The sequence below is a fragment of the Malania oleifera genome, chromosome 11, assembly GCF_029873635.1.
Source record: "Malania oleifera isolate guangnan ecotype guangnan chromosome 11, ASM2987363v1, whole genome shotgun sequence".
Lineage (NCBI taxonomy): Eukaryota > Viridiplantae > Streptophyta > Magnoliopsida > Santalales > Ximeniaceae > Malania > Malania oleifera.
Window position 1 is genome coordinate 22629698 of NC_080427.1, and position 16756 is coordinate 22646453.

General features: G+C 35.0%; 1 protein-coding gene across 1 annotated transcript; it reads left to right on the plus strand.

The window, feature by feature from the left end:
- Nucleotides 1-15361: 15361 nt before the first annotated feature.
- On the plus strand, nucleotides 15362-16546 carry LOC131167424 (uncharacterized). Its single transcript, XM_058126230.1, has 4 exons — nucleotides 15362-15550; nucleotides 15665-15899; nucleotides 15981-16042; nucleotides 16121-16546. The coding sequence occupies exons 1-4, from the start codon at nucleotides 15362-15364 to the stop codon at nucleotides 16544-16546; spliced, it is 912 nt and encodes a 303-aa protein (XP_057982213.1).
- Nucleotides 16547-16756: the final 210 nt, after the last annotated feature.

A 16756-nucleotide genomic window follows, 5' to 3' on the forward strand; every position in this document is an offset into this window, starting at 1 on the left:
GCATGGGGGAACAAAGACATTAAACAACTAACAATTCTCACACAAGCATGGGAGATACAAATAATAAAGACACCAACTTACTAGAGACATTAATTACTCATACAAGTTACTAACAAAATAAATGCTCTTGTTGATTTAGGCGTAATCCCAATTGGGGGGGGGGGTGAATTGGGTATTTTAAAATCTTTCAAACTTATTTACCACTTAATCCCGATTTCTATGTTTAACAAATTAAATGCAAGAGTTTGAGGTTGATTTAAATTTATTTTATCAATGAATTCTTTTTACCCAATTAAGTGTGTGTGAGATTATTCAAACATACACACATGAAATACGAGTAATGAAATGCACTGCGGAAAATAAAGAATAAGGAAAGAGAGAATGCAAACACGATTTTAAGAGGTTCAGCCAACCCGGCCTACGTCCTCGCCTTGAGCAACCCACTCAAGGATTCCACTATAATCTCTGCTCCTTAAATTGGGACTGAACTTCCCTTACATCTGCTGCTTACAAGAGGTACAACTTTCTCCTAATCCGCTACTTATAAGACATACAACTCTCTCCTCAAACCCGGTTCACAACCCGAACCGTGATTACAATGAAATCTACAAAACACTCAATATTGCTTCTAACAAAGCTAGTGAGTACAATTGAAATTCCTAATACATAATCATATGATGAAACTTGAAGCTCAGAATGTATGTAACGATATAATCGTTATATGCAAGAGTATGATTCACTATCCCCTTTTATCAAATTTCCTAAAAATATATATATAAGTCAATGCTTTGGAGAACTTAGGTTAAATCTTTGAATACATAAAAAACTTTGAAGATTGCAAAGATTTGAAACACACTTTGTCACAACAATACTTCTCTCAAGTGTATATAAATAACCTTTAGACTTAAAATATTAAAAATATCAAGTCTTTGAATGAAAACTCACTTGAATAAAAAATATCTAATCAATAACAAAAACTTTTCTCAAGTGGTAATCTTATCTAAATGATTTAATATATGCACACTCAAGATCAACCTCTTAATAACAAATATTCAAAAATGAATTTTGCAATGACAAGCTCTTATGAAAAATAGATATCAATTAGCAAATCAGTTTAGATGAAGAAACTCTATGAGAATAACTCTTAACTAGAAGATTGATTTGTCAAACCTCAATACCAAAATGAAATCAAGATGTGTATATGAAATCCCTTTGTTTTTCTAAGTTGATTTGCCCAAGCTTTATGAGTATAAGCTAGAGTGCAGGCAATCATATAGCAATATGTTCAAGTTTCTTAAGTCTCTTTCAAAAAGATGTTCTTTTCTCTTCTTATTAATCTTAGATCACGCACTAGGATTTAGATGTTCAATATATAGGTATCTTGCCCTTAGAATAGATCTAAACCGTTGGATCAAATATTAGTTCGCGTGTTCTTTCATTAAAAATTAAAATTTTAAAACTTTCCCACAGGTTCAGACGACTGAAGTTCCTTAGAACTTCAAAAAAAAAATAACCTGGACACAGAGTCAGACGACCGAAGTTGGGGTTCAGACGACTAAGGTGTCGGGTTCAGACGACTGAAGTCTGAGTTCAATCTTATAAGGTGCTTCTACCAAGTTGTGTGTTTCACCATTAATTCTTCAGACGACTGAATTTAATCTTAGATCTTCTGAAGAAATTCTTCAGATGACTGAGCTTAGCTTCGGTATTCTGAAGTTGCAACTTCAGGCGACTGAACTTTGAGTTCGGTCTACTGAAGTGCCCTTTTCCAAAATTTTTTCTTTCTAGTTTAAAAAGTCTGCTTTGCTCTCTTTCTTGGCTCTTTTATAAAAATATTTTTCAGGATTTTAAATATTTCAAAGTCCATAGATATCCCCTAATGATGTTCATGAGATGTATGAGTCCTAAGGTCATTCTAGGGTATAATTTGAGCCTCAAATTAAATCATATGAATATGTAAATACATTAGCTCTAAGTACCCATTCCCATGACGATCTTGATCTTATTACTTGCATCTTTATTCTTGTACTCTTTGAGTTCCATGGATTATGCCAAGATATGTATTCTTTAACCTTCATGGCTTCCATGATTTGTTATCCTTCCATGCATGCTTAATATAGTTCATGTTCAGAATCTCAATGCACAGATCAAATACCAAGTGGTTTTTCATTATCAAAACCAGATTGGACTCATAGATTTAATAGCTCTAACTTTCTAGACACAATAAATACTAAGCACAACTTACTAACACTCCAATTCACTAGACATACTCACACAATTTCTTAACAAACACATGCAAGCAAGCAAGTTGACTTAGACTTATTACAACTTTAAATATGAACATATGCCAAAAGGGGTCCAAATCCGTATGGGGCCCACATGAGTCTTCTTGCTTCAACACTTCTCTTGGATCTTCAAATAGGGTCCTCAAATAATTCATTCAAAATCTACACACAATTATGAACTGATGTGGACATTGGGAGGTCGTCCACATGTCATCATTTTGGCAAAGGAAATATGGACATTGGGAGGCTATCCACATGTCACAACATCTAAAAATGACATAGGTAGGGCATGCTATCCCCATAATCTCCCCTCGCCCCAAAAGAATTCTTCTCAAAAGAATTAGAGGTGAAGTAATGGGAGTAACATTTCGGGTTAAGATAAAGTAGGTCTTCCTTAGAATTCCAGCTCCTTTCAAGAAGTGACTCATCTCTCCATTTGAAAGTTTCATAAAAGAAGATGCTACAATAAATGGGGCTAGATTTTCAACATTAAAAACATTGTTTATGCTAAAAATGATTTGAAATTAGGAATAACTTCCCGAGAGGGGGGGGGTGAACTGGCTTTTTAAAACTTTCTCTTTAGTTCTTTTAAAATCCTTAACTTCTTTTGTGATTTAACCAATTCTTTGACTTATTTATTTATTTTGTCAATCAAACAAGAACAGTCAATCAACAACACAATTAAATATTCAATCTTCAACCACACTTTGAAAGTAAGAACAATCAAACAATTAATCACAATTTCCAAACCAACGCAACCAGTTTGATTGCCAAATATAAATTTACTTCAGCACTATAAGATTGATGGAAGCATTCAAGATTAGTATATGTAACTTTAAGCTTTTATGTCGTGTTCAGCTCGGTAGTAAATATGAGTTTGAACAAAGCCCTGTACACATGAAATTTCTTCTTCAATATAAAGTCCAATTACTCTTTCCGAACTTTAGAATTCAAATAAACTCTTAAGTTAATTTATCTTTGGGGTGTTTAGCCAAGTAACGTACTCCCGTATGGTTTCCACAAAGAATGGTTCAACAAACGTACTCCCTTTCGGTTTTCACAACCCAAATCAAAATCAAACTTTAAGGATTATTTGATTTCCAAATTTAGGTAGTTTATATGATTTTAAATTTAAACCATCCACGCAATTTAAATATGTATTGAAAATAAAGAGTAAGGAAAGAGAGAGTGAGACAAATATTTTTATGAGGTTTGGCTTATACCCAGCCTACGTCCTCGCCTTTGGCAAACCACCAAAGGATTCACTAAACCTGTTCCTTTAATGGGCGGAACAATACCTTTACAACACTCCGTGGTTAAGGCTAGAGCCCGCTTTGTCCAAACAATATCTCCTCATCGGGTCACTCGTTAACTAGGCTAGAGCCCGCCTCTCTAAGCAATATCCCCTTGCTTAGTCAATGATCCAAACAACCCTTGGAATCTTCAATCTACAAGATAAAGATTAAATAGATGTGTACAAAGAACTTGCCCCTCAAAGAGCTGGTTAGTACAACAATTACAGCATAACTAATATACTTCAAATTCAAAATATCAAAAGAATGAAGTAAGAAGCTCAATATAAATATCACCGATTAACTTCTTTTTGAGAAGGATCAAGAACTTAAATCAGATGCTTTAGAGAAGTTGTAACAGCTCAGAGATTTCTCAGAAAATTCGCAGCAATTTAGAGTTTTAAAAACAAATAGCAAGGAGCTTTGAGTGAAAGAGATCTTGAAGAAATTTTCAATTCTTGATTGATTTGTTTCTCATAAACCATGTATATATAGGCTTCAAAAACAATTTCATTCGTGCTCCCCAAGTTTACTTGGAGTGCCCCCAAAGTTTCCAAAAATATTAGGGCGCAAGTCAATTAGATTTGAAAAAGAGAAGTTTAAAAAATCTGCCTGTTGCCATACTTCGGTTGCCTGAAGTGCAACCTCAGTAGCCTGAGGTACGTTCAGGAGCCTGAAAACACAGGGTCAAGCGCCTGAAGGTACATTGCCTGTTTGATTTTCTTCTGCAAAAATCTTTGGTTGCCTGAGGATTTAACCTCAGTCACGTGGGCAGTACAAAACCACTTTCCTTCTTTCTTTTTCAAAGACATTTGATTTCTTTGCTTTCTTACTTTTGAAAAATATTTTTTGGGGTATTAAAATAAATTCTTCAAGTCCATATTTATCCCCTAATGAGCTTCATTTCATTTACAAAGACATTTTTAACTTTGAAGTACTTACATGAAGATTTCCTAACAATATGAACATTTCTTGTTCTTTGAAATTTCATGATCATCTTGAAGCTTTAGGTTCATTTCATCTTCAGATGTCTTTGTGCTTCTCGGTTTGATCACTTCATAACACACCATACACCTTTAAGCTTGATAGTGATCTTTTGAAGCTTTGTTGAGTTTGGCTTTTTCAGATTCCTGAAAACATCATTACTTGAACACATAATGTCATTAACCTTTTCTTCATTTGTTATCATCAAAACAAGAGGTGAAAGCTTTGTTAGGCTAACAATCTCCCCCTTTTTGATGATGAAAAATAAGAAGTAAAAATTTATAAAAACTTGTAAAACACTCCCCTTTACAATAAGCATAGATTCAAGTAATATATCCCAACTTGTATGTGCATAGTTTATTTATATAGTTAATTTTCATATTACATTTTCAACATTCAGCTCAATATTTATATAATTAATTTTCATATTACAATTTTCAACATTCAGATCAATATTTCATTCAACTCAAATATTCAATTCATATTCAATATTTCATTCAGGTCAAGTATTCAATTTAGCTAAAATACTTTTGCTCTCTCTAAACTATCTCTCCCCCTCTGACATCATACAGAAAGGGTACACAATTTTAATACAAAGAGCAAAGAACTAAATAGATATGCATCTAGAGAACCAAGTGATAAATCATAATACTCTCCCTAACAATTAGCATACTCAAGAATTTCTTTTTAAGTCATAAGTTCAGAAGTTTCAAAGTTTGCAGATTTATCATTAACAATAAAACTTATAATACATCAAATTGATAACAAAGCATTTCAAAGGTTCAGGGTTGCAGAGCTAGAAACAAATACATAGAAAAACTCATAATCTTTGCTTACACATACTTCCCTTTTACATTAACAAAAAGCAAAGTATATTCAAAATTTAAGCATGTGTGGCATACAAAGTAGAAAAAATGCCATCAAAAGTCTATGTATCAGAGTTAGTGTCACTATCTCCAGCAATTCCTTTTCCTTTCGATTTTAGTGTCACTATCTTCAGCAATTCCTTTTCCTTTGGATTGTTGTGAGCCTTCTTCTTCTTCTTCTTCTTCTTCTTCTTCTTCTTCTTCTTCTTCTTCTTCTTCTTCTTCTTCTTCTTCTTCTTCCTCTTCCTCATCATTACCAGCTTCCTCTTCTTCTTCATCATCTCCTTCTTTCTCTTCTTCTGATTCTTCAGCTGATGAATCATCACTATGGGGTATGGAGCTAGTGTCCATAGGATCACCATGTGAGGAACTACCTCGAATCATCTCAATGCACATAAGACGCTGATCTAAGGAGGAATAGTTATCCTGTAGAGTTTTAAGACCCTCACGTATATCTTGGCTAAAGGAGTTGAATTCATTATAGAACGGTGTAAACCATGAGGGAGCTTTAGAGGCTAAACCTTCTGGCTGACCCTGAGGTGAAGGAGGAGGTGCAATAGCTACTCTCCGTTGTCTCCCTCCTTTTAAGAACCACTCATTATTTCGTTTCTCATATCCCATTTGTTTGAGAATGGTTGAGGTGAAGAGTTCATATTTGGTCCTTTTTATGAAAAAGTCAAATGAAGATGTGATATTATGATTTGCAAAGATCATATTAAGCGCTCTCCCGTATGGAAGAGGTACTCATTTTGCATCCATCTTTTCCCACATCTACTTCATAATGAGACTAGCCAAATCAAGCTTCTTCCCCTTTAATAGACACCACAACACAAAACAATCGATATACGAGAGATGATCATAAGATCTAGCTTGTGGCAAAATATTATTTGTGATGATCTTCTGAAGGATTTGGGCTTTCAAATTTAGTTGCTTATAAAGTGGCAAATGTCCAAAGTAGATAGGTTCATTTTCCATAATTAGTGGCAAAAACTCTTCTGGTGTAAACTCTTGTTGAAGAATCCAAGATTGAGCAAATGCAGGACATTCAAATTCTCCTGGAGAAATTTGAAGAATGGGAGCCAACGATTGAGGAGTGACGATTATTTTCCTACCCTTGAGTTCACTTGATAGGCTATTCTCTTCTTGAACTAAATTAGCATAAAATATTTTGACAAGATTTGGAAAAATTCCTTTAGCTTGGTAAACTATGAAGTTCTTCCATCCTATGTTTTGAAACAATGGCAGAATATCCGAAAATTCTGAGTTGAAGAATTGAACATCAAGGACCTTACCGAATATGAGATCTATGGACTGAAGACGGGTTCGATAAACATACTTTGCTTGAGAGGAAACCAGCCATCGATCGATATTAGGATCATCTTTACTAGAAGATGAGCCACAATTTGTCGTTTGCTTAGTTCGAGGCATTGTGAGGTTTTTTTTGGAACAACAGATACCTTCTTTCAAACCCTAGTACACGTATGATTGAGTTTAGAAGCTTGAAATTGAAAGATTTAGCGCCGGAGATTGAAGGGGGTTTGGTGTTTAGAACTTCGAGTGAGTGATAGGTCTTGGTTCAGGAGCCTAGAGTTTAGAAGAAATAGGGTTTCGCGCGTTTAAAATATGAGGACTCCATGACTTCAGGCGCCTGAAGAATAAGTATAGGTGCCTGAAGAATTTTCTGGGCGAAAATTCAACAGGCAGTAGCTATTCGGTCGCCTGAGGTCTAGAGCTCAGGTACATGTAAGAGCCTGAGGTTATCTGTTCAATCAACCGAAGTGCTTCAACTTCTAAATTTTTATTATTTCTTTGTTTTGAACCTTTCTAACTTATTTTCCTTATTGTATAATGGTTCAAGTTTCTCTTTTTATTGATATATTCCTATCTTTTAGCAACACTTAGGTTATAAGCTTTAGAGTTTCTTTTTTGTTTCATTTAATCATCCAACCTTTATGGATCCTTCTACTCTCTATTTTATTTTTGGTACCCATATCTTCTTGGTTCCTTTTGATTTGTCAATGGATGTTTTTTTTTATTTTCCAAACCTGTTTAGTCTTCACATCCTTTCTCTTAAATGGACATTCAAACTTGATATGCCCCTTTTTCTTACATTTATAGCAAATTGTATTTGTGTAGGCTTTGCTAGATGTGGTAGCATAGTCTTTGGATTCTTTTGAGAAATATCCCATATACAAATTCTTTTTTCTTTTATTTTCAACTCCATTGAACCCAATGCCTTCTTTGTTCAATGACATTCTTTGTGAGCCAATAATCTTATCAAGATTTTCTTTCCCTTTTGTAAAAATGTAAATAATTTTATCATTATCTTTGATTTGATTCTTGAGATCTTTTAAATCTATGTCTTTCTTCTTATCAACCTTCTTTAATGATTTCTCTAATTCTAGAGATAATTTTTTGATTCTATCCTCTAATTCAGAAATATACATATCTTTCTCATATACTGTAGAGGATAAGGATAGAAGGTCTTCTATCATTCTTTCATTCTTGCTTTCTAATTCTTTGATTTTCAAGTCTTTTTCCTTTTCAGCAAGAATTTTAGATTCTAATTCTTTTGTCATAGATTCATTCTTAATTTCTATTTTCTTGATTCTAGAATCCTTTTCTCTTTCTGCAACCTTAAGGGTTTCTATCTCTTTCATTATACCTTCATTCATATTTTTTAATGAAGTATTTTGTTTAGTTACTTTAATCAGCATCTTATGAACTTTGAATAAATCATTTTGAAGTTCTTCATATGATGGCATGCTTTCATCATCGGATTCTTCACAACAAGAATTATTTGAAGATTTAGATAAGGAACTTTTCTCATTGTCCCAAGCCATAAAGCATGTATAAGCAACCTCTTGGTCACTTGATTCATTTTCTGAACTACTTGTACTCATCATGTCCCAAGTAGTGGCTTTCATGGCCTTTTTCTTTTTCTTCTTAGCCTCTTTCTTTAGTAGTAGAGGACATTTTGGTTTTATATGCCCAACTTTATTGCAATTGTAGCACGTAGGAGTTTTATTCTTTGATTTCTTGCTAACTTCTTCTTCTGATTCATCTGATTTAGATTTTTGATTTCTTCTTTTGAATTTGTTTCTTCTTCTTAGCATTCTTGCTAACTTTTTAGATATGAAGACTACTTCATCTTCATCCATTTCTTCTTCACTACTTGAGTTGTCTTTTAAGGCATTGAAGGCTATTGAATCTTGGGTTATGACTTTTCCATTCTTTTCATTCATAGTCGTTTCATATGTAAGTAGAAAACCTACAAGCTCATATAAGGAAGTGGTTTTCAGATTTCTTCCTTCAGTTATGGTAGTGGCTTTGGCTCCCATTTTGGTGGCATCCCTCTAAGAATTTTTCTTATCATCTCATGAGTAGTGTAAGTTTTTCCTAAGACATTTAGGGAATTGATTATGCGGGTAAACCTAGTATACATGCTAGATATGGATTCATCCGTTTTCATTCTAAATACTTCATATTCACTTGTAAGCATATCAACGCTATAATCCCTAACATCCGTAGTTCCTTCATATGTTACTTCTAGTTTATCCCATATCCCCTTAGCTGATTTGCAAGCCATTACTCGATTAAATTCATTGGCATCTAAAGCACAATATAGAGCATTCTTAGCACTAGAGTTTATTTGCAACATTTTATAATCTCTTTCAGCCATGTCTTTCTTTTCCTTTGGTATTTGTTTTCCATCTACTAATGTGGTAGGAATTAGATCACCATCCGTGAAAACCTCCCAAGCTTTCCAATCCATGGTTTGAAGGTATATTTGCATTCTCTTTTTCCAAAATGTATAGTTTTGTCCACAAAAAGATTGGTGGCCTAATTGAAGATTGTCCCTCTCCAAAGGGAGCTACACTTAAGTTAGCCATTACGATCTTTTTATAGCTTCTAGTTAAGAGTTGCTATAACCTCGCTCTGATACCAATTGAAATTAGGAATAGCTTCCTAAGAGGGGGGAGGGGGGGTGAATTGGATTTTTAAAACTTTCTCTTTAGTTCTTTTAAAATCCTTAACTTCTTTTGTGATTTAACCAATTCTTTGACTTGTTTATTTATTTTTTCAATCAAACAAGAACAATCAATCAACAACACAATTAAACACAATTAAATATTCAATCTTCAACCACACTTTGAAAGTAAGAACAATCAAACAATTAATCACAATTTCCAAACCAATGCAACCAGTTTGATTGCCAAATATAAATTTACTTCAACACTATAAGATTGATAGAAGCATTCAAGATTAGTATATGTAACTTTCAACTTTTATGTTGTGTTCAGTCCTATAGTAAATATGAATTTGAACAAAGCCTTGTACACATGAAATTTCTTCTTCAATATAAAGTCCTATTACTCTTTCCAAACTTCAGAATTCAAATAAACTCTTAAGTTAATTTATCTTTAGGGTGTTTAGCCAAGTAATGTACTCCCGTATGATTTCTGCAAAGAATGGTTCAACCAACGTACTCCCTTTCAGTTTCCGCAACCTGAATCAAAATCAAATGTTAAGGATTATTCAATTTCCAAATTTAGGTAGTTTATATGATTTTAAATTTAAACCATCCACATAATTTAATTATGTACTGAAAATAAAGAATAAGAAAAGAGAGAGTGAGACGAATATTTTTACGAGGTTCGGCTTATACCCAACCTACGTCCTCGCCTTTGGAAAACCACCAAAGGATTCACTAAACTTGTTTTTTAACTAGAGCCCGCCTTCTCCAAACGATATCCCCTCGTCCGGTCACTCCTTAACTAGGCTAGAGCTCGCCTCTATAAGCAATATCCCCTTGCTTAGTCAATGATCCAAACAACCCTTAGAATCGTCAATTTACAAGATAAAGATCAAATAGATGTGTACAAAGAACTTGCTTCTCAAAGAGCTGGTTAGTACAACAATTACAACACAACTAATATACTTCAAATTCAAAATATCAAAAGAATGAAGTAAGAAGCTCAATATAAATATCACCGATTAACTTCTCTTTAAGGAGGATCAAGAACTTAAATCATATGCTTTAGAGAAGTTGTAAAAGCTTAGAGATTTCTTAGAAATTTTGCAGCAATTTAGAGCTTTAAAAACAAATAGCAAGGAGCTTTGAGTGAAAGAGATCTTGAAGAAATTTTCAATTCTTGATTGATTTGTTTCTCATAAACCATGTTTATATAGGCTTCAAAAACACTTTCATTCATGCTCCCCAAGTTTACTTGGAGTGCCCCCAAATTTTCCAAAAATATTAGGGCGCAAGTTAATTAGATTTGAAAAAGAGAAGTTTAAAAAATCTACCTGTTGCCGTACTTCGGTTGCCTGAAGTGCAACCTTAGTTGCCTGAGGTACGTTCAGGAGCCTAAAGATCAGGGTCAAGCGCCTAAAGTACACTGCCTATTTGATTTTTTTCAGCAAAAATCTTCGGTTGCTTGAGGATTTAACCTCAATCGCCTGGGTAGTACAAAACTACTTTCTTTCTTTCTTTTTCAAAGACATTTGGTTTCTTTCCTTTCTTACTTTTGAAAAACATTTTTTGGGGTATTAAAATAAATTCTCTAAGTCCATCTTTATCCCCTAATGATCTTCATTTAATTCACAGTGACATTTTTAACTTTGAAGTACTTACATGAAGATTTCCTAACAATATGAACATTTCTTGTTCTTTGAAACTTCATGATCATCTTGAAGCTTTAGGTTCATTTCATCTTCAAATGTCTTTGTGCTTCCCAGTTTGATCACTTCATAACACACCATACACCTTTAAGCTTGATAGTGATCTTTTGAAGCTTTGTTGAATTTGGCTTTTTCAGATTCCTGAAAACATCATTACTTGAACACATAATGTCATTAACATTTTCTTCATTTGTTATCATCAAAACAAGAGGTGAAAGCCTTGCTAGGCTAACATGATCCATCTTATTAGCATGTAACTTCCTCACCTTTCCTACAAGAATCTTTTCAAGACGAATACAAATCATAACCATATCACCATTTGAAAATTCTCTCAACATGTAATGTATATTAGCACAAGATTTATGATGTTCAAAATTCAAATTAACCTTCATTCTTATTATAGTGTTTAGATTGTGTGTATGCTTTGCAAAAACATCAGTCGTCTCACTCACTCTAGACTTAAGTGGTAGTGGAATAAGATCTGTAGGCTTCCTAGGACTATATCTTATGATAATCTAAAATGGGCTAAGGCATGTGGTGCTATTTACTACTTCAACTTGCCAATTGGTTTGTGGGTGATAAGCATGAGGACATTTAAGTTTGGTGCCTAACATGGTAACCTATGAGCTGTACATCTTCATTGGAAACAATGGTTTTGAGAAACCTATTCTCAATGACAATCTTGTTGGTTGCTCTATTATTGATGCACATGCCCCAAGTGTAATCTTTATTGGGAGTAAGAATAGTAGGGCTGGCACATAGATTTATAGTATCCTGACTAAAGTCATGTTCCCTCATTTCATATCTTTGCTTCATCAACATCTCATGTTCTCTTGGGTTCACTCTAGGATGTGGTAAATAAGGCATAGATGAATAAGGAACAAGGTAAATTACATGTGGAATCTTTCTCATGGGAGGTAACTCACTAGTGGTTTAGGAATGGCATTCTAAAATTTGGAAAGTATAGGTGATACTTCCAATGGTGTGTCATGCTCAAGAAGGGATGTTTCAATCTCCTTAGTAACAACCTCATTCACTACCTGTGTATCTTGACTCTCCTATTCAAATTGATTTTCACTAATGATAATTAAGGATCCTCCATTACTTTCTTTCTTGTCCTTTTTTTTTCTCCCTATCTTCCCTATCAAGCGCCAAGTTCTTGGTTGGACATAGTTTGGAAAAAGTGTCCTTATTTATGACACTTGAAGTACACTGCACTGCTAGAACTCTAGCAAGAGCGTCCATTCATGGATGCTTTTCTTTTGTCCATGGGTTGTTGGAATGTGGAATTACTCCATTGGGAAGTGACTTGACCTGATTGTGTTGGTCGAGACTTTTTGTAACTATGTATCTTTCGAGAGTATGACTCATTTGAAGAGGTATCAAATGAGTCATTCATTACACACTCTAGAACAATTTTTTTTTTTTAATCTTTTTGACTTTTGGAACCTTGACACTAAAGACGCTCCCTTTTTTCTTGAGTAAAAGTGAAAAAGAACTCTTATGGTTTGAAACCACCTGTAAAGTATTGAAAGTAAAATCAATTATTTTAAAATTTATGACCAATTGTTTAGTACAAAATGGATGAGGTTATAGACAACTAGATAGGACTTGGAGTAGTTTTTGACTACATAAACCTGATTCTATTTACTTCTTAGGTAGACTAAAGGAAGGGTGATTTTTTCCAGCTATGGAATTTTGTCACCCTAAGAAAATAGGTATTAGTGCAAGTCTTTCCTTTAAGAGTTTAAATAAGAATGATATAGAGTGAGCATCCAATATCTTATGGAAATTCAACATGTGACACCAAGTGTGTGAAGGATTAATCTACCTTTGGGTGAGTACTAGCCAGTCTCTTCCCTCATGTCATATAGTTCGTTAGGTTGATGGACTAGGGTTGGCCTCCATTCAGTATCTTGTGAAGACCAAGATGGTTGATTGTACCTATACATTGGATGAGGGGGTGAGGGTTTGATTAGTGGGAAATAAGATGATAAAAATACCTTGTGCTTTTGAGGCGGGTGCTAGAGCCACACTAATAGATTTTTTTTTTCTTTTTCGGTCAACCTTTGAATTCAGATGATGATCCATTGACTTTCTAGTATCCTTATTCCATAGTTAGAGGTGATATTCTTGGATCTAATGGAAATGGACAAAAGCAAGAGTTTTGCCAAAATATGTATTTCATTGAACTTAGAAATTTAAAATTTTATAGAACGGTGAGAATCTTGAGTTTATGGGAAAATAGAGTTCTGAAAGCTCTTGGGCAATTAATCCCAAGCCACATAAGTGTAAATTTATATTAGTCACAATTCTTGTAGAGAATTCAACTTGTGAGTTTGCATCACATTGAAAAAATAGAGTGAATGATTTGGGGGGGGGGGGGGGAGGCTTATATACATGCTTTGGACCAACCCTAAATAGGCCTAAACTTTTGGGTTAAGTTGATGCTTATCCATATATATCAAGCCCATCCATGGACTCCTCCGGTGCTAACAATTCTAATGAGAATTTAGTTAGGTGTGGACTCAAAAAGAACCACAATGTTTCTCCAAAGACTTTGGTGATAACATGGTCAAAGATCACATTTGTTGACATGACACTTGAGCACTTATGCACCGTTGGAAGATACGCCTTATCTTTACCCTTTTCATAAGGTTTGGGAGGTGATTACGAAAGGGCACTAGATCCACATTGCGTAAGGCGACAAGAAAGAGTTTGCTAAAAAGGTCTTTTTTGTTTTGTTTTTTTTTTGTTTTTTTTTTTGTTGTGCAAGTTACTTCCAGCACAACTTGGCTAGAGGGAATATCTTTCAAAGTGCTAGAGGGAATATTTTTTTAATAGGAATTCCTATGGTAGTGCCTACATTCAAAATGCCAATGCGTTATCTGGTGGATATTAATGGAGAGAAAGGCTTCATTTTTATAGAGATGACGATGACAAAGGCGGCGGAAGAATTCCTATTTTCTTTGGACTTGAAATTTACATGATCTAGGACCTCAATAGATGTTATTAGAAGTACAGTGGTTAAAACTTGGGGGTTATTGAAAATTCCAATTGTTAGTTTCATAGACAATTACCATGTTCTTATACAATTGAGATCTGAAAAGAACTTTGTGCATGCATAGACTTATGAAGGAAGAGTAATAGATGGGTGTTCATTTCAGTTGTTTCATTGGACAAAAGACTTTGATCTAGTAAAGGAGTCTCCTTTGGCATCCCAATGGATATTCCTACCTGGCTTACCGATCCATATGTATCACTCGGATTGTCTTTAAATCCTAGCATCCAAATTTGGTTGATTTTTAGGAGTTGATAATGCGACATTGAACATGACTCAAATGTCTGGTGCAAAAATACATGTAGAGATTGGCCTTCAAAAGGAACAATTATAGGGATTCCCCATTGTTGTTTCAAATAATAAAGTGATTTGGCAGGGGGTACGGTATAAGAAGCATGGTTTCTATTGTTCCAAATGCTGTCGTCAATGACATACATAGGTAGTTTACAGAGTTGGAGAAAATAAGGGCATGAGGGATAAAGAAATTACTCATGTGTGAAAGGAAATGTGGAGAGAAAAGGAGAAATAGGAAGTAGAAGGACACATAGGCCTCTTGATGCCCATTAATGCAAAGCCGAAGGCTATGGAGTCTTATGTGAAGGAGCCACAATAGTTAGGGGGTGTGGAAAAGTTGCTGGTGATAATTGAAGTGTGGGAGGAAGGTGAAGTAAAGAAGGACACTACCATTAACGTAGAGAATATTACACAGTAAGAGGATGGAAATACTGAGGAAGTGGGATCAAGGCACGAGAATTTTGTGCCTAATGCACAAGATAAAAGGACTAAATGGGACACAAGTGGAGGCAGCTACTTTGGTGAATGAAGAGAATTACATGGATTTAGAGGAGGACCAAGCCTTAATTTGTGCATGTGTGGAGGAGGAGACGATGGGAGTGGATGAGAACCTAGTGGGGCAAGATGGTGCAGGGGGGAACATGGAGGTAGTATCTGAAGTGTTAGAATTAGAGTGTGTTCAACTCCCAAAGTCAGATGGGATATCTTCGCCTATTTATGCATCAAACCATGATACTGATAGACCTATACAACCGTTGAGTAAGAGAAAACAATATGATTCTGATTCGGATTTATAGGTTTATGTGGCATCATTAAAGGACCAGCTAGGAAAAGCTGTGCATCATTCTCAGCGGGTTCTTACCGTCCCTCAAAATTTATTCTACGATTGATACAATGCTAGTGTGGAATGTAAGAGGTTTGGGTAGATCGAGGAGGAGGTTGAAAGGTTTAGTTAGACGTCACAGAGTTGCTATTGTAGCTATTGTTGAGCCGTTCTTAGAGGATACCCGGATATCCCAACTAGCTAATGAGATGCTGCTCCTTAATTGTTGCTGTAATGGCGAGGTGGGAGGTAAACTATGGGTATTTTGGAGAGAATACTTAAATTTTGAAACAGTTTGAATGAATAATCAAATGATTTTTGGCTGGTTACTTTTTGATGACAAGAAATTTTTTATTTCTTTCATTTATGCGAAGTGTACTCAAAATGAACGTAGGACGTTGTGGCAAGATTTGGAGGATTTACAGCTTGAGGATCACTCTTGGATTGTTGTGGGGAATTTTAATGTGTTTAGAGAGTATGGGGAGAGGATTAGAGGTAATCCTCGACCAATTGGAGCCATGGATGAGTTCAATTCTTGCTTGAATAATTGTGGACTCATGGAAATGTCTTTTAATGGGAGGAGGTTCTCATTGTGTAATGGTCACGAAGGTCACTCTCGTAGCTAGGCAAGGCTTAATAGATCGGTTATGAATACGAGTTTCTTTAACACCTTCCCTAGTGCTCATTCAGAGTATTTAATGAGGAAGTCATCAGATCATAGTCCTATGGTTATCAAATTTGACAAATTGGAGGTGAGGCATGGCCTGTCACCTTTTCGTTTTCAAAATATGTGATGTTCTCATGATTCTTTTATTGACTATGTGATGAAGGTGTGGGTTGAGCCGGTATATGCCAAGGGCCTTTTGAAGCTTGCAGCCAAACTGAAAAAAACAAAGATAGCTCTTAGAGCATGGAATACGCAGGTTTTTAGGCATGTAGATCAGAATATTAAGGAGCTTGAGGAACATTTGGAGGTCCTAGAAAATCAAATGCTATGTGATTTTGACCCGAGCATTCAAGCGGTCTATCTTCTCACCAAGCTAGAACTGGAAATATGGGAACAAAGGGAGGAGACTAGATTGGCGCAACAAGCAAAAACATCTTGGCTTAAAGAGAGGGACCAAAATTCCAAATTTTTTCATGCGGTGGTAAAGCAAAGAAGGAAGAATTCTGTGATTTCTAAAATGAATCTTGTAGTTGGGAGTGTGTTAAACTTACCAGAGAGCATTCATCTAGCGGCAACTTCTTACTTTTAGGATTTTTTAACAGAAATAAGAACTCATGAAGATGTCGACTTATCAACTATACTAGAGAATGTTATTACTAAAGAGGAAAATGTGCTTCTTTTTCTAGATCTGTCATAGGAAATTGATATGGAAAAGGCTTATGACCGGGTCGACTGGGATTTTTTGCTTTGAGTGTTAGAGGGTTTTGGTTTCTCTTCAAATTTTTGTAAGTTGGTGGCT

Coding starts and splice junctions, on each gene's coding strand:
- LOC131167424 (XM_058126230.1), top strand. CDS start 15,362: ATGCTAGTGTGGAATGTAAGAGGTTTGGGTAGATCGAGGAGGAGGTTG. Junction 15,551..15,664: donor AGGTGGGAGGTAAACTATGG/GTATTTTGGAGA, acceptor ATTTATGCGAAG/TGTACTCAAAATGAACGTAG. Junction 15,900..15,980: donor ATTGTGTAATGGTCACGAAG/GTCACTCTCGTA, acceptor GTGCTCATTCAG/AGTATTTAATGAGGAAGTCA.